General features: G+C 46.9%; 1 protein-coding gene across 1 annotated transcript in view; it reads left to right on the forward strand.

Annotated features, from left to right (window-relative positions):
• The window catches only part of LOC149364627 (centrosomal protein of 104 kDa), a 49,567-nt gene extending 39,755 nt beyond the window's left edge, over nucleotides 1-9,812 (forward strand). Inside the window, exons 20-23 of the mRNA XM_089574592.1 lie at nucleotides 1,901-2,009; nucleotides 3,171-3,309; nucleotides 3,970-4,119; nucleotides 5,461-9,812. Coding sequence (XP_089430718.1) covers nucleotides 1,901-2,009; nucleotides 3,171-3,309; nucleotides 3,970-4,119; nucleotides 5,461-5,657 — 595 coding nt within the window. The 3' untranslated portion in view covers nucleotides 5,658-9,812. The remainder of the gene's footprint in view (nucleotides 1-1,900; nucleotides 2,010-3,170; nucleotides 3,310-3,969; nucleotides 4,120-5,460) is intronic.
• Nucleotides 9,813-18,812: the final 9,000 nt, after the last annotated feature.

Below are 18,812 nucleotides of genomic sequence, written 5' to 3' on the forward strand. Positions count from 1 at the left end.
CCATGCACTTTTGGCAGACGTTTTTCTATAGACTGTTTATAGACTATGAATATACAAAAACAAATATCTATAAGAAAGCAATATAGTCTATAAGAAGTCTATAGATTGACTGAAAATCATTTTTATAAGGGATAAGTATTGTTTTCACGCCAGAAAACTGTTTTTGCGAGAAACGAGGACAGGGATAGTCCTAGGAAAGCATGTTTGTACTAGAGGATTATCCAGTACTTGAAGCATATGCTTTATAGTGGCGGAACGACCGCATCGTATGCGGAGGGTGATGACTTCGAATCTCGGCAACGACAGAAAGCTGACATTTCTAGTTAGGAAAACATTGAGCTCGGCAAGTTGGTAAGGATTCATACTGTTGAAACAGAGCAAGAACAAAAACAAAAACGACAGACCAGAAGAAAGGAAGACTTAGTACAAGAGCTGACTCACCACTAAGGCTTTATTCGGATAACTTAGCATTTATAAGAAATGTTCACAGGCATAACACATGATCATACAGAGTAAAAACAAGCACGATCGCCAAGAAACGCGAGCTCCTTATCAGACAGACAAATGGAATGTTTACTAATGCACCTTTGTTGCTCCTTTACGATATGAAAAGATTCAACAACTTCCCGCGCGGTCTGATACTGGTTTGTGTGTAGTGCTTGTGTGTGATGCAACGATGCGGTGCACGTTATCTTATTTTTCTTCATTAGCTCCCAACTTTGACAGTGAGCTACAAAATAAGATAGGCCGCTCGTATGTAAAATTGTTTCTGTGCTCCTTCAAGTGGTTGCTTAGGCAACACCCAATTTACCCGATGTATCGGGTTACGCAGGACAGGGTAAAACTGTACATAACTCCGGTGCTTCAGGTAACGAACTTACACATTAGTATAACTTCCAATTGTCTTTCTGATAAAGAGCTCATGTTTTTTGGCGATTTTTCAGCTTTGAGCGTATCTGGACTCGGTTTTTGTACGTTTTTACTGTTTATGATGGTGTGTCATGCCTGTGAATGTTTCGTTATAAACGCTTAGTTTTCATAACAAAGCATTAGTTGTGAGTCAGCGCTTGTCTTTCTGTCTTCAGTTCTCGTGGTCGGTCTTTTTTTTTAGAGCGAAAGCTCTAATTTTTGCACTACAACTCCCAAGGTCAAGTTTGGTGCGTGTTTGACCTTGAGCCGGCGGAGCGGAGGTGTGGGAAGTGACGTCATAACACGTGACTCGCTGCAGAGAGGCGCCGAAGCTGCGCTCGCTCAGAGCCTCACCGCTGCTGTACCACGTGACTAGCGAGAGAGACAAACAATTTTATTGCCAAGGATTTGTAGATAGTGGGCGACGTGACTAGCGGAGGGTATAACAGCTGCTTCGTTGGCGCTCGGTCGCTCAGTCTCGTCATGGATGAGGCGCGCGCCGGACCGACTACGGCGCCAAACCGTACGTAACCATGTTTAACAGAGCTTTCGCTCGTGTCACTAGGTTAAACAAGCGCTAAACCTCTGCTAGTTTTTTTTTTTGCGCTGTTTTTACGACTATTTATAGTCGGGGAAAGCATTCCATGGCCTGGTGTTCAGATTTTGCTGCAAACGACGGTTGAAAATGCATCACCCAGTTTCTGCAACTGGGACATCATCGTTATTTGCGTGCGTGCGCTGGCGTAAGACTCTTGGTTGTCAAGGAAGACAAGTTCTCGAGTGACTGCACTGATACGTACGTCCGTGCACCGCATTCATAGGAACTTGTGTCGAAAGTTTAAAAATCACGATAACAATTTCTAAACGCCGTGGCGCGGAGTCTATAAACTGCGTTTGTTTAGCGACGAGCAAGCAAAACGAGGCTGGGGAAGAAGACTGGAAGTATTTTAAGAGGCTGAGTAATATGCGGGCATCATTCGTTCCCTCGCAGGATGTGCATGTTCTGCGAGGAAACCAACGAGAAGTTCAACGCGGAGACGCTCAACTACCACTACTGGACCGAGTGCCCCATGCTGATGCTCTGCTACAACTGCAAGCAGGCGAGTCTGATCGGCATGCTCGACCGCGCGGGGTCCGCGAAACGCATTGTGGTGAAGCTGAACGCGAACTATGTTTCTGTTGTATAATGCCTGTGGCAACACCCGTCCACAAATATGGATTGTTTTTTATGCGGTGAAAATGGAGTCATGGGCAGTGAATTTTCCTTCAGCGCAGGAACGGAGGACGTTACCTCAGTAGCACAGGTAATTTCCTCAACATTGGAAACGTACTGGCAAAGGCCAGTCTTACAAAGGACCAGAGTGAAACCATCCATTTGCAGTGTTGGGCCGATTACTTATGCTACCGGTATCAGGTGTCCCTATATCCATACGTCAGTGCTTAATTGTATTTAATAAGTTAATCAGGATCTGAGTGGAATTTCGTCAGCCTAATTGCTGCACCGGCGCATCGTTTCTCTGTCCTTTATGTATTTCCTCATGTGCATGTGCGCGTGTCTGTGAGCGTGTCTTTTTTTTTCGCACAGGGTTTCTTCTACAACGTAGCAAATGTTGGATAGAAAATACAACATTTACAATTCAACAGAACTTTTTTTTTGCCGAACAGATATCAGTATACGCCGAAACACACAACTGGAAATACTCTACTGTTTTAATTCACTCAGGCGTTCCTCAAGTAAGCATACTGAGGCTCCTACTGTCCCTCGTTTGCGTTTCTGACTTGCCCTCCCGGCTGCCCTCAACAATACGTCTTTTTGCAGGCAATAGTGCTTTAAATAAGAGTGTTGAAAAGTGCATCATACATCAAAGTGCATGTCAGGCATCTCCCGAGTTTTATATCCTTTTCTTTATGTAATGCCCTTCGGGTTTTTAAAGGTACAATAGATTGTGATGATGATGAAATGGTGATGGAAGCAGACGCCGCGATAACAGATGCTTTAGTCTGTCTCCGTGGTTCTTAAAAGACGAAATTGCTTGAAAACAATCAATACAAGTTCCAATAAGCGGCAATACGCAAGGCGACTGCATATCCTGGAAGGCTATTCTTAGATACAGAGGGAGAGAGAGAGAAACTTTTAAAGCGAGAAAGGCTGAAGAGGTTCCTCGATGTATCCACAGTAGTAAGCAAAACAGTTATCACCGAGTGGCTGTAAAGTGGTATTTTCAGCATGTCTTTCTTTCTGTTACCTTCGTTCGCGACAGGTTGTGGAGATATCGGGACTGACAAGGCATCTGCTAGAAGAGTGCGTGTCGCGCAGTCAGTACAGGCTCTGCATTCGATGCAAAGAAGCCATCGCCAAGACCCGCTTCGAAGGTCACGTCAAGCTGAAGACATGCGTCCGTGAGTTGCACGTCACTGCACATCGGCTTTAGGCCGCACTCTTAAACCAGCCCGCCAATTGTCTTGCATTATTCCAGCAAATTCGGTAAACGAACTTGACATCGGTGGCAGGATGATCCCTTTGCTAAGCACAAGGGACTGCATTGACGTTAGTGCCGCCGAGTAAAATATTTGTGAAAAGAGAATAATCACCCGTTGGCGTCCACCCAAGCGCACTCATACGGCTAGAAAGGAAGGCTGTACAGCTTTCACAGAGACCTTGTAGTTCAAGGCGTAGTTCAAGGTAGCATCTGCATAACGCATCTGCAGCCTCTGTCAGAGTATATATTCAAGCGTCCTGAATAGATGTTGATATTCGCTGGTTTTCGGACCCTGATGCGCGAAAGTTCCGGTAATGCGGAATTTCGACAATTTTAGGACGCCTGCAATGAAATAAATTGGATTACTGCACGACTATTTTCTTTTAGATGACATAACACTTTCTTCAGCAGCCCTCGGAAGTGTATTTTTATTTCTTTCATTGTGGACCATAAGGTTCGTCCCCACTCACTTTCGATGTCGAGCTCTTTGAACAGCCCCGCAAATCGTACAGCTTTGCATGCTTCAGCGATACGTTTTTTTCCTTTTTATTTATTCGTTACTTACGGTGTCTTGCTGCAGCGGCGAAGCCTCCCCACCAGGCCAACCATTGTCCGCTCTGCCACCAGAACTTCGCGCCTGGTGACGACGCCTGGAAAGTGCACCTCATGAGCGAAGTGGGCTGCGCGTTCAACCCCAGGCGGAGAAACAAGTTCTTTCGATGGCGTTCCGGTAAGGGAACGTGTACCGAACGGCCAAATACACCGGAGGAATCAAAGATCTCCGGGAGAAACAACATTTCTTGCGGCGCGCTGAACCGCGCAGCTTGTGCGGGAGGGATTTCTCTCGAAACGTGAAAAACGCGAAAGTGAAACGCTGCTACGCATGTTTGATGCACCAATACGTGCGTCACGTTTTACACCTACAGTTATTATTGATGGAAAATTGAACAAAAATTCGATACTTTCTGACGTTTCGTACTTTTCGCAGTCGAACACGCGAATGAAAAACACAAAAATTTTTGCACCGAAAACTGTTATGCGAAGACTGACTCGGAAGGCACTTCACGTAGCCTGGCAACAACTCACCGGTAGCGTGACCATGACGAAATGACGGGTCACGACGCGCCTCGCTCCAGACACGTGACCGTACAGCCTTCGTTGTGATCGTCCAAGTAGCCATAAAAACTGTAGGTTTTAGAATTTATTGTAGGTTTGCCATTACCAAAAGACAGGAAGCGGCACAGCGACAGCTTTCACCGAGTTTGCCGCGTAATTTAGCAGAGAATAATTACTTCATAATATTTTATGCAGTCCACAACTGTAGCCGCGGGTTGCCAAGCCTACATGCCAAGCGATCCCTGGATGGGCACTAACCTCGATCGTCAGAATAAAATTCAGCTGCGGCAGCCGGCTTATTTAGAAAGACTGTGGCGTTGATACGTCAGTGGTGTTTGGTTTATTGGTTTATTAGGGTTTAACGTCCCAAAGCGACTTTGGTTTGTGGGGGTTTAAGGTCCCGAAGCGACTCGGACTATGAGAGACGCCGTATGTGAAGGGCTCCGGAAATTCCGACCACCTGGGGTTCTCTTTAGCGTGCGCTGACATCGCACAGTACACGGACCTCCAGAATTTTGCCTCCATCGAAATTCAACCGCTTCGGTCGGGATCGAACCCCCGACTTTCGGGTCAACAACAGAGCGCTATAACCACTGGGCCACCGTGGCGGCCACGTCAGTGGTGAGACGCAATAGCATATAGTGGTCATTACTGGAAAGCCACGCGAAACAGTGAGAATTCCTGCACGTCTGCAGAATCGGTAGCTGAATTAACCCGCTGCTTCTGTAGAGCCGTTTAGTTTGAAGGTATGAAGCTAATCGTGGCAGTCAATCGGCTAATGAGAATGAAACTAGCTTCCCGCGACGGCCAAAAGCTGTTCAGTTCGCAACCGCTTTATTAGTGTGCCAACGTGTCGATACTTCTTTGAAGTAACAAAGCTCTACATATGAGACTGGTCATGGCTTAACTAATGCACGGGCTGTTCCGCGATGACTGACTTTCTGCTGGCACGCAGGTTCAGTGTGGGAGCCGGAGTACAGCGTGACGGTGCCGGACAGCATGGCGGGCAAGTTGAAGATCCTGGGCGCGCTGCCACCCGAGTACCGCCAGTACACGCTGCACCACTCGCGCAGCAAGTCAGAGCCGGCGCCCGCCAAGCGCAGCTCCGGCACGCAGACCAACGACGAGGACGACGAACCCAAGGCCCAGTGATTGGCTCTGCCGCGCTGGGCTCATGCTTCGCCGCTGGCGCCCCTTGCGGCCACAGGCGGCGATAGGTTAGGTGCATCAGTGAGCGGACGCAGTGACTTTTTTGCAGAACCACGTGGGGCCGTAGTGTAGAGAGAAGCGCTTGTTTGGATCAGCGTAGCGAATGTCTGTGTTGAAAAAAAAAAATGAATGCATACTGTGAAAATTTTTCAGCCCACCGTGACGGGGGCGGAACGGTAGTGCTGTCCTTGCAAATTTTTTTTTATACAGTCTATAGACTGTCCGTAGGTTTCTGTCCATAACGTCTATAGACTCTCTATAGACGAATCCTACAGAATAGTCTATAGGCAATACAAATGCTATGACAGTCTATAGACAATCTATGATGTATGGTCATACACTTTTAGTAGACTTTTATCAATAGACAGTCCATAGACTATGAATATAAAAAAACAAATATCTATAGGAAGGCAATAGTGTCTGTAAGAAGTCTATAGACTGTCTATAGACCATATTTATAAGGGTGCCGAGCGTGCGCCCATGGTTTCTGCGGTCGAGGAGGTGTCCCTTTCGCTCTCACGATGCCTCACTATAAGCAAGAGCGTGAGAGCGAGAGGGACGCGCCTCCTCACTCTTAGCAACAGCGCCCCCGCAACTCAACAGTCCTCCCGTTCCGATCGCGGTCGCAGTGGGCTGCAAAGTTTTGCAGAAATTGTACGCAGAAGAGCGTACGCTTTGCATAGATTTCGAGGCGAGCGTACTGAAGTGGTAAGAAAGCGACGGAGAGAAGTTTTGCTTTTTGAACTATCAGAAATGAGAAATCTCGTTTACCGTCCACTTGCCTGTCTCCCTGTCTTCAAAATCTACTACCGCGTGCCGGCCTCGGGCATACCGACAGCAGAAGACAACGAATAATGAACGTGTATACCATTTTTCCATCACCGTGCTAATCATCGTCTGAACGACGGAGTTGTTTTTATACTCGTTCTCTGGCAACAGTGGCCTACTGCCTGGAACTTTTATCCTGCACGTTAGTCCGCACATATCGTGCGCGGTTCACTTCTGTGAGCACTTTCATTGTCTTTACTATGCTTCACAACACAATACGTTAGGTAATTGTACTATGCATGCCTTCAATTACAGGCGCCATGTTCATATTAATATTGTAGAAAGAAGGATTGCGCACTAAAGCTAGGCAAGACCGGCATGAAAGAGTGTTTCCACGACAGAGGAAGGTGGACAGTAGGACTGAACTGATCGATCATCAAGTTTCGTCTATTGCACAGCCATATAGGCACTGTTGCAGCACACGACTCTAAAAGCGAACTTCAGAATAACGACAGTGGTACGAACAGGAATAACCTTGCCAACTGCTTTCGCTAGCATATCTTCAATTGCCCCTCGTTCGCTTTTTGGTTTCCTCTCCTTACTTGCCATCGGCGCGTAATTCCATTCTCTCGAAGGTACAACACACTGGCATCTGGTTCTGCCTCCTGGCACCTCTCTGAGGTTTCTGAACGGAGGTATTTGCTCATAAGGATATCAAAACACAACCTAAAAGTAAACACGCCCAGGGGAAATGGTAGACACCTGTGCTATTAATTTTTGGATAAAAAAGAAAATGTTCCTATGAACAAGAGGATTCTACCTGCTATCTTGTGGGTTCAGCTCTAATCGACTGCGCCTCAGAACCGGTGGGAACGAGTGCTTTTATTTGTGGTCTTTTCGATTCTCACGAAATTTCTCCTATTTGGTTCTAGGTGACTCTGGTTTAACCAGAATCTGTTGGGGGGGGGGCACCACTCTCATCGGCGCCATGTTGGTTTTTTTATTACTCTTGGCTTCACTGAGCACAGTGTGACGGCGAGAGCTAGCAAGAGAAATATTTGCCGTTACTTTTCAGAATTCTGCACGTTTGGTAACCTAACAAGACGGAGTGGTACCAGAAAATGTTCGAATAGTGAAATGGGCTTAGCTACGCAGAACTATTTAACATTGCACTCTACGTCGAAATATTTAATATTTCACACCTCATCTTCCGACAAACTCGGTGCCTTGTGAACAGTGGTTCCCTTTCGACAACGAATGCGTCAAATTTTCTCTCAATTCTTGGACTAAAATACTCCAGATTAGGATGCTTTTTGAACAGTCAGGATTACTTATTTTCAGCTGCAGCAAAGCCACATTTCCCTCCTTTCCCCATTCCACCCGCGGTACAAAAGAAATGATCAAAAGTGATGAAAAATGGTTCCCTTCGTTGCCGTCGCTCAACCTACTCTCTATACGGAAAGGAGTAAAAAGGGGTTAAGCTGTCCTCTAGCACACTCCCTTTTATAGAAGGGAGTGCGATTGTCGTGCGGGCATGTCCTTGGGTTATTCTCTTCTTCGCTCTCGTTTGGGGGAAGTGTTTTTTTTCCGTAGTGAGTAACTGACTGAGTTCTAAACTGCATGAGTCCAAAGTGTGCTAACTGATGTTGCCCATACAGAAAGCGGGAGCACTGGGGCTGTAAGAAGTCGTTTTGGAGTGGTTGATATGACCAGACTTTTTTGCGAATCAGTCACTTTTAACAGTTGACTCTTTTCTTATTTTTTTGTTTGTTATAAATAAATAGTTAACCCAGTGTTAAATTTCAACCTCAACTAACGCCACTTAGCAACTGCGAATCAGCAAGGCGCTATCGCGCCATATCATCAACGCTGTCCAGTTGAAATTACCGAAGACACTTTGGAAATTCTAAAGTGTGCTTGGCGAAAGCCTTGTGGTCAACCCACTGCCGCATCCCCGAACCGCTTGGCGCTGAATCACTGGGTCGCTTTGGAGCCATGCGTCTCACTCACTCGACTGCAACGAGACGTCTGGCGAAGGAGCGGCGGTGTAGCTGTCACCGCCGACGCGCGCGTGCTCATTCTACCATTACTATGTGACGTCACGGATGCTATGCACAGCTGCGCCCCCACTGGCGTGCCGGTTGCTAAGGAGGGGAGGAGGTTGCGCCGCTGCGCGGTGGAGAGGCCACAGTTGGCACGATTCCAGTGCACGGACGGGCACCGCGAGTATGAGCCATAAAAGGCTTTCGCCTTATATCGTCCAAACAGAAATGAAGCTGTCTGCGTGATTTGTTGTTTAATGTGCCGCTAGGAGAAGCAATAGAGAAAATATGCCCGTTTGGTTTCAGATGCCTCCTCATTGGTTCTGTATAGTGCAGTGCAGAAATGAACCCATTGGAAGGTAAATTTCCTGTTATTGCACGAAATTGTGCATGTTTGCCTTGCCCGGGTAGCACCGAAACGTAGTGAGAATGGAAATTTTTTTGTCAAACTTTAATACATTGTTGTTCGTGTCATTTTTGTAATATTTTTCGAACGCTACAAATAAACGTAGGAACAACCTCTTCCTAACCTTAATGAAACATTTAAGCAACCTGCATGCAACTTTCGCCAGAATGTTAGCGTAAACCTATAAGACCGGAGGTCCGCCAGTTGTGAGATTACTAAGCTGAATTCAAGTCTCTGCAAGGAACAAAGGGCAACGAGGACGACACGCACTGCAATACAGCTCAACCAATACCTACAACTCGTATATTCACCATCTAACGGCTACCACATGGCCCCAAGATTATATAGCCAATCGTGAAGGGTGTCGCATAAGTGGCAGCGGTGAATGCATAATACGCAAAATTTTTGAATGAAATGTTCGAGCTGTGCATGCAATCTACGGCCGAAATCATCTGAGGAATGTAACTGCAAGGATCCGTTAGTTGAAATGTCGTTACTGCTGAACAGAGGCAAAAGTTCTGAGACTGTGCCTGAGATTGATTTCAGCATTACAACGTTTAAAATTAGAATGTTCTCTTATAGTTATGTCTTGAACGTTAAATTAAAATTTCGAAAACAACATCAGCAGAATGTCTAGTCTGAACGTGAAACGAATGTTTACATTACAGCGTTAAATATTTATTACACATTAGCATAACTTTCCAATGCAGTATGTAACGTTACTGTGACTTGCCCAAGAATTTTAGAACATAAATGAATGGTCGGTGCTTTATGGGCGGTGCTGTAACAAGAGAGATGAATCCGAAAATGTTACCTGCTCCAAAATAGTCATTTGGCTGTTAATCTTTTGGCGATAACGCTCGAACAACGAATTTAACGTAACCCTGCACAGTTTGGTGGCCTGGATTACGAATAAAAAGAAAACCGGAATAGCCTCTGTCTGTCTCTTTTCAGTGCAGTTTGGGAACAAAACGGGCCGTCAGAACTCGTCGATCACCGTGCCATCGCAGCGACGGTATCACACAGTAAAACGCACTGCATTTGGCCAGGACGTTACTGCCACGAGCAAAACAAGATGTTATGGCTTTTGACAGTTCTGTCACATTATTTCAGTAACAATGCTACTGCACAGCGACCTCATAACACGCATAGCGCTCCGACCGGCAACGGTCGAACCGACATAACGCCGCGTGGCGTCAAAATCGATGCGGGCTCCGTCAAAGGCTATGCTATCTGCACCCTGCAAGCGGATGCGTGGGTATCTAGGCATCGCGGGCATCGAGGCACCCTATAAGAAGCTGAGTGAATGTACCGCTGAGAGAATGGAATCACGCCTTATTCAAGAGGAGAATGTATTTGGCAGCATTTTTGGGTAATAATTTATCGATCTTCCGATGATCAGAAAAGAGCAAAACGCTGAGGTAGCGTATGAGTATCGAGCGTTAGCAATATCGAACGAATATTGCATCATGGGCTATCTTTGCTGTATCCGGTATCCGGCTGAAAGATCACAAGAATGACGTCAGAAACAAGAAGGTGGCTTCCAACGCACTTGCTGACCATGCCGAAAGCGCGACGCACAGTATCGCTTGTGAAGAGGCCGCAGTTATCGGCCGTGAGAAAAACTGGACGTCACGCCAATATCTGGAGTCCTTGTTTGTACAGACAACAGATCACACGCTGAATCGTAACATCGGTAATCTGTCGCCCGCGTACGCTAGATGCCTGCGGCGATTAGTGCAGCGTACTTAAGCTCTAAGTTGGAAATTTTTTCCTTCAGTGAAGAAGGCTTCCGTGTGGAAGCCGAAACGTCTGTCTTATTGACTACACCTTTTTGGTCGGTGCCTCTATTTTTAACTTTCAAGAAGGCATGGTTTGGGGAACCAAAAGTCATCGGTGCGAATCCCTCTGATATGCTACGCTTTCATTAGACTACTAATGTTATGCTCCGCGTTGAATCGTTTGATACCACTCCAAAAATTCTACGCCAATTAGGCGGTACCACCCACTGGTCCCACTTGAAAGGCCTTGTGTTTCATGCTAACGCGACCTTGAGTAATGCGAGTATTAGAGCTCACGCTCTAAGACGAAGAGGAGTGCACATATTCCAGGCATCGGGTCTCTTGTTCGCAGAAGCTGAAGGAACTAACCAAAGATGCGCCGAAGTGTTTTCCGAATTTTGCAGCCTAAAACCTGGCTCAGTAAGATTTATTCATAAAAAAATCTGTTCTTCATTCTTTCCTCAACATACTCGCATCTTATCCGTAATTTCCCTCCACGGGTGATGCGTAGTGTACTGCAACACGCATGGACGTTTATCCTGTTTGGAACCTTAATTTTATTTTGAATCATTACCTGTAACAGTGTCGTTTCGTGCCCACCTGTCGTATACAGTGAGAAGGTGTCTTAGGTTGTTTTTTTAAGCGATGTTTATTGCCTCAGGGCATAAAAGGGTATGTAATGATGAATGACGAGGATGCTTAAATAAATGACAAAAGGTTCGCTGATCTAATGAAGTCGAGGAGTGAATGATGATGTGGTCCCCGCGTCCAAGCGGTATATGTATCAGGATTGTTAGGCGATAGACCCGCTGCCGCCAGGTGGCGAATTCTTGTCGGCTTCAGCGCCGTGCACAACCAGAGCAATGGTGAGTATCGGCCTCAGTATTTCTTTTCTTGGAGACTGGGCACCCGGGGGCGATGTGTTAGGAATGTTCGCAGTACAAAATAAACAGGGACGCAGAGGAGGTACCAACAGAACAGGACGTCCCCTCTGTGTACGCGTTTATTTCGCGCTGCGAACATTTTTAACATGGATCAACACCACCTGGCTCAAGAATCTTTGCTTCTGAAAAGAAGTGCTCGGATTGCTCCTGCGGCTTAGCGAAAATTTACTGGTGCTAGGCACCAGAATGGCTGGTGATGATGAACAGCCATTTGCGCTCTGCTTCAGTGACACGATTTGGCGTCTAGCTTACCCATACCTGCAGTGGGAACTGCTTCTGTTTAATCTGCTAGCAACATGTGTTTAACGCTAAGGGACTGGACTGGGAGGCATACGGATCTTGACATGCTTTGTTCAGTGGGACCGTAGAGGCGGCCTTGGTTCGAGTGCCAGTTAAGTAGCGAAGGAGTTGTTTAGCGTTGTAAACCAGTACTTGAATAAGACAAGCCGTTGACCCAGTTGGTGCTGCATCCTATTGGTCAACAGCGCTTAGAGACACGGAATACAAAACAAGACGACATATGCGCTTATGTCGCTGTGTTTTGTGTTCCGTCCGTGCCTCTAAGCGCTGTTGACCAATATGTAAACCGGTGCAGTATTTGCATCCTTTTAATGCTGGGTGGATCACCGAGGCTTTGAGAATACTACGCACTCTTGATTTTTCTGAACAGCTTTTTCTGGAGTATCTCCGTCGTCTGTTCCGAGCTCTTCGTACTCTTATGACACTTGAATAGCAGAAAGGCTTTTGACGGGACCAGGGCGGTCTAAAAAGCAAGAATGGACCGCCGAAGTGTCGGTTTTTTATTGGCGCGATTTTAAGACAGTTCTCCACAGGAATCTTGCGGCAAGTCCAAGGGCGTCCGCAGAATTTTTTGCAGGGGGGGGCCCCGTTGGTGCCCCGGGGGGGGGGGGGGGGTATGTTCGTAGCAAAAAGGCGCTATTTGCGGAGTAAGTTTATTTATTTATATATAAATAAAAATTCAACAAAATGCACACATGAAAGAAAAATTACAAACAGCAAATTAAAGCGCGGCTAGGAGAGGTACATTGGAGTTTATCAACGAAGAAACAACTAAAATTAATAAAAAATGCAAAAAGATGCTATATCACTTCGTGGAGAAGAGTGCTCAGTCTTCCTGCATACGGGTTCTCGACTCACCCGGATTGATGACCAGCACACAGCACAATATGTTCGCAAACACGCAACTACAGTCACTCAGTCAGTCTTCCTTGAACAGCAACTGTAGGCGCCTCGGATTTTTCTGGGCGAATTGCGTAATTACACGTGTGATAAATTCACTTCTGTGCTTCATTACACGCTCTCGGTGCACACTCATCATACACATTGATTGGAAAAACTGTTGAACGCGTACGTTGAAAACAAAAGATGACTATATATACAACGAAAACTTATTTACAAGATAAATGCACGCTCGCAGCTTCATACACCTCGCTCCATCTTGCTTGCGCATCCGCACAGTCGAGCAACCCCACACACACTGCTCGCCGCTCGTCGTTTTCTCGTCCGCTGTCTTGGTTGTTCTCAGCTTCGCTGACAACCGGCCACTAAAAACACCCAAGCACAAACACAGAGGCGCGCACACGTGCGAGGCCTTACTTGCCGCAGTATCCCCGAATGCGCACTTTGGGGGTGAAAGGAACGCCGCGCAACTTCCGAGGGGAAGGGACACTCGCCACTCCGGTCGGAAAATTTGTTTTTGTGTTTTTATGGGGTTCAGAGCCCCAAAACGACTCAGGCTATGAGGGATGGAGTAGTACAGAGTTCCGGGTAATGTCGACCACCTGGGTCTCTTTACCATGCACTGACACGCACAGTACATGGGCGCTGTTGTGATTTGAGGCCCAGCCAGAGGTGACAGGCGAGCCAGGCAGGCGCCATCGGGCTGCGTTGACCAAAGGCGCTGGTTTTCACAGAAGACGCAAAGAACGCTGGTGTGGGGGCGCCTCGGGAGACTGCGTCGCCGTGAACAAAAGCAGCTAATCCCCTTTGCCGGAGATTCTGAAAGCGGCGCTTCTACCGAACTGCGCTACACGTGGATCGGAGGAGACAGCGAGCGGCGGCGGCGCCAACTCATCGCCCGCTTGCCCCTGAGCAGCCCGACAAAGCGGGGGTGGACACGGCTGATTTGTCCTTCCCTCCTTAAGAATTCATCGGTGACCGGCGTAACGACATAGGCGAAAACAAGATGCCCCGTGCACTGTCTGCCTCCGTGTCGCTATCTCTCTAGAGATCAAAGAAACAGACACCCATCTCAAGGCGGCTCGAAACACATGCTCGCCGGTGCCGCTGTATGTCTGGAACAGGTCGCCCTTCAGTAGAGCTAACGATGGCGTGGTTTGAAAACGGCGGAACGACGCACGCCCGGACGCGGCATTTCGCAGATGTGACCATGCGGGGCTGCTTTTACCCTTTTGACTGAGCGCACCACCGCCCCTGGTGTGCGGCCATCACTCACGGTTCGAGTGAGTGATTTTCCAGGGGGGTGCAACCGCCCCCCCTTGCCCCCCCCTCCGGACGCCCATGGGCAAGTCACATATACCTAGGACCCTGGAACACTGATCATCCTGGTCACGGCACCAGTTAACTTTAACACTGGTGATCCTCCTGGTCGCGGCACCAGTTCACTTGAAACTCTGGTCCTCCTCACGGCACCAGTCAAGTTTCTCCTCCGGATCGTCGTGGGAATGGCCGGTTTGGTCGGGTCGGATGCTCGTCGATGCGACGAATGACAATGACTCGAAGCCCTTCACGTCTTCGTCCGCTCGTCCGGCGACACGTTGCCGGTTGGGGCAGCAACTCCAAACTTCTTGCGAAGCAAAACTTGTTTATTGAAGACGGGGCCGAATACAAGAACTTAGAGAAAAAGGCGGTTTAAAAAAAAAGGCTTTTAAAAGAAGGGCTGTAGAAAAGCGGCCGAGTCTGAGACTCGGCGAGCTCCCCTCCGCTCTTTGCTGCAGCGGGTTTTTATCCCCTCGATAATTGGGCGGAGCTTTATTAAACCTGCTCTCGCCCAATTTCGACCAATACCGCTGCAATGGCACTGTAGATACAAGTGGGCGGAGCCCTGTGCCCGCCAGAACCCGACTCTAGAGGCGCCAGTAAAGTCCACTACTTAGCTAGACAGTCGCGGTTTTCAGAAGTCGCCGACCTTACTGACCCGCACCCACTTGAGAGCATCTTTTTTCAATAAGAACCGGTCGTCGGCCCCCTGCGACCCCGAAAGGGCTGTTCGCGGTCTTTCCCGTTTCCCGCGGCTTGGACAGCGTCCGAGGCGCGCGACGCACTGTCACCATTCCTAACCCCTTCAGACGGACACGGTAGGGGGAAATTAGCTACTGGTGCCGTAGGCGCCTAGCTTAACAAAGCTCTACAACCGCCTTAAATTCATTTCATCTATAGACGGTCTACAGGCTGTCTATAAAGTCTAATACAGCCTTAATTTCTTTTTGTCTGTAGACGGTCTATAGACTATCTATAAAGTCTATAAAAGCCTTAATTTTCCTTTGTCTATAGACTATCTATAGATTATAGTCTATAACTGTCTCAATGTCCTTTTATCTATAGACAGTCTTTAGATTATTTATAGATGAAAGTCCTTAACCGCCTTAATTTCCTTTCGTCTGTAGAAAGTCTAGGGGGGGGGATAACACCTCAAAGCGACTCAGGATATGAGGGACGCCGTAGTGAAGGGCTCCGGAAATTTCTACTACGGGGGGTTTTTTAACGTGCAATGACATCGCACAGTACACGGGCCTGTAGAATTTCGCCTCCATCGAAAGTCAACCACCGTGCCCGAGATCGAACCCGTGTCCTTTAGGACAGCAGCCGAGCACTAACCACTGAGCCACCGCGGCGGCGTAGAACATCTATAAACTAATGTCTAAGATGGACAGATAAGAGCATTAATTTTCAGTTGTCTTTAGACGGTCTGTAAACTATCTGTAGACTAATGTCTATAACTGTCTTAATTTTCTTTTGTCTATAGACTATCAATAGACTGTACAACAGCTTTAATTTTTGCTTTTTCTATGGACGGTCTATGCACTATCTATAGACTGAAATCTATAACGGCCTTAATTTGATTTCGTCTATAGACAGTCTCCTTACTTTACTAATCTATAACCACATTAATTCCCTTTCGTCTATAGACGGTCTATAGACTATATAACATAAGTCTATAACAGCCTTAATTTCCTCTGGGCTATAGACTGTCTATAGCCTAAGTCTATAAAAGCCTAAGTTTCTTTTCGTCTATAGACTATCCATAAAGTCTATAACGGCATTATAATCTATAGATAGTCTACAGACTCTCTATGGACTACAGATAATCCATAGTCTGCAGACCAGTCTGTAATAATCAAAATTTCTTTTTATCTGAAAATCTATACACTGCCTTTCGACCAAGTCCAGAACAATGTCCATTTGTTTTTGCACTTCACGCTGAGAGGAACTGCATCGGGTGACCGCAACTACGGCTAGCGACCTCCACCTCCTTCGATATTTCGGGAATTAAAAAATAATAATGTGTGGGGACAATACAACGCCCTCTTGTGTATTCTTTTCAGAAGCCTTGAAGAGGTCTTTTTCATTATACCGTGACGTATATAGTGGATACAATTCAATGATATATGATGCTAACAGGTAAAGCGAGGAAAGGCAAGCCATTCCTGCAGTGAGGATGTTCTGAAACTGTACTACATCAAACAAATACGCTCTCCCTTTAAGGAATCACTCGAGACAATTCCATTCCATCTTTCGATCGTTACTGTCTAACGCGCTTAATTCAGAAACATTTCATCAGCAATTCCACAAGGAGGGAAGACGATTGCGAGAATTCAAGGATGTTACCATCTCTTAGAAACACCGAATAGTCTCAAAGAGCCTGGTCCTCTGTGCGATTAACATCTGCCATTTATACCTTTGCAGTTTGCATTCACGTGACAAAGTACTGCGCCGCAACAGTCACAAAGCCAGTATTTTTTCGTTTCTCCCCATACACCTGCTGCTTCGCAGTCGATAACACGCTGATGTTGCCCATACCAGTTTTCTAAACACGAACACACGCAAAAAAGACGTTATGCTATTCAACATTATAATTATTATTCGAAAAGTGTGCCACATACTCTTCGGTCGGAGATGCGGCGCACATGGACAAAGCAGTAAAGTTTCGGTTTTGTTTACGCGAAAACAATGTTTTAAAGCGCGAGTGGAGAATTTAAGCTCATAAACCAATTTACCTCTGTGGTCTTGGATACCTTATCATGCTACACATGGCAAGAGTGCGAGCGGTAAAGATACGACCGTGAAATGGCTTTCTGTTTCATGTTTCACCCATTTTACCGCGAGACGGCGGAAAATGATTCGAGTTGCAAAAACCATGTGCGCGCAGATGAATTGGTGTCGTTAAAGTGAGCTAGTGTCGTCGGCGTGTCCTCTCGTGGATTACGTTTTCATTGAAATCCAACTTCATCGTCAACTTGCGGTAAGTCTACACGGTTTGTCATTCATTCGGTCTCCTAACCCACTCTAAGCAGAGCTGTATTTGCAGAATAGTATGGGCGTAGCGACAAACTTCCTGTTATCTTTTGTAGGCGGAAGCCATCGGGCCGGTTCTGTGCCGCCATGTTCTTCCTCAGGCGCGAAAGGCAGTCGGTGCGAAACCCGTGATGGTAAATCGCACCTCGCGAGCTGTCTACTGGCTTTTTCGTGTTGCAAGGTGGATGCACGGCCATAAATGTCGCTTAGCTCGCGAATGACGGCCGAAATGGGGCTATGCGTTAGTTAGCGCCGTGTGAGCTCAATTTACTTGGCACCTCCGAAAATGCACACTCACGTTCTGAGGTGGACCACATTTTTTTAATCTTTGTGTTATCGCCTGTCCATATCATAAAGTGCTGTTCACTGAGTGGTGTGCATTGCTTGTTACGTCTGGACACTCGCTCGGTGCGCGTCGTGGACAGCGACGTGTAACCAAAGATGTTGTGTAACGCTATAGACTGGAGCACTGGACGGTTGTCAAAGTTGTCAATTGGCGCTGGAGGAATGCTTATAGTGTGATGGTTGACTAAAAGCTGTTGCCGACGCGAATTCCCAGCGTGCACAAACACCGCGAAGAAGCTACGAGCTGCATCCAGTCTCCCCTTTCGTTGCACACGTATGATTTCGTCCATCCGTGATTCGAGCCGTTGACCGCCGCCGCTGGCCTGCGGGCACTTCATTTTGAAAGCTGAGTAAAAGGTCGCCTCGGCAAGAGATGGCTTACATTTCGTTCCGAGTGGTTCGTTCATGAATCCCGCTCACGCGTGCACAATTTTATCCAATAGGATTTGTGCGAGGCAGCGTATGTGTTTCTGATCTCAGACTACTAATTACCAAAACGCCAGTGTAACTTGGCGCTTATTTGTGCCACAAATGCAATTCAACTCGTGCTGTGTTAGTTGATGAAAACGTTGTTTCATTAAAATAGTTCATATTTTGTGCGCATTCTTTGCTTTCCTTGATTTTTCTAGCAGCGTTAGGGTCCCGGCATGCAAGAGCACTCTTTACAGCACTGTTCGGGCTGCACTTGAAGGAAAAGCTTAGTGAATTTGAGGCGGTATTTCACCGCGACAGTAATGTCAAGGTGCAGTAATGTATGCTGTCTCAAGCTCACGGCTTCTTTTCAAACGGCGCAGCTGCAGCCACTGTGTGCTATTTTAGTTTTTTTTTAATAATGAGCGCTGCACGGAAGCCCTGCAACCCGCTTGTTTTTACGAGCGCGGCGCTGATGTATTAGTATGCTGTTCCGTCTTTGTGCTTTAAGTTATGGGCGCAAAATTGTAGTGAACTGGTTCGCGTCTTCTCAACAGCTCGTTGCGAGTCATTGCGGATATATGGCACAATTCTTCGAAGTCTTCTGTTACAATTGATGTAAACAGGCGGTGAATAGCATTGGCGAGATCATTTCTCCCTGCCTGACACCTTTCCTTATTGGAATTTTATTGCTGACTTTGTGGAGGACTGCGGTAGCTGTGCAATTGTTATATCTTCCAATATTTTCAAATAACACTCTTCTACACCCCGATTCCACAGTGCGTGCATGACAGGTGAGGTTTCCACTGAGTCAAATGATTTCTCGTAATCAATGAAGGCTATGT

This window comes from Amblyomma mixtum, chromosome 2 (genome assembly GCF_055824585.1).
Source record: "Amblyomma mixtum isolate Tamu chromosome 2, ASM5582458v1, whole genome shotgun sequence".
NCBI classification, from domain to species: domain Eukaryota; kingdom Metazoa; phylum Arthropoda; class Arachnida; order Ixodida; family Ixodidae; genus Amblyomma; species Amblyomma mixtum.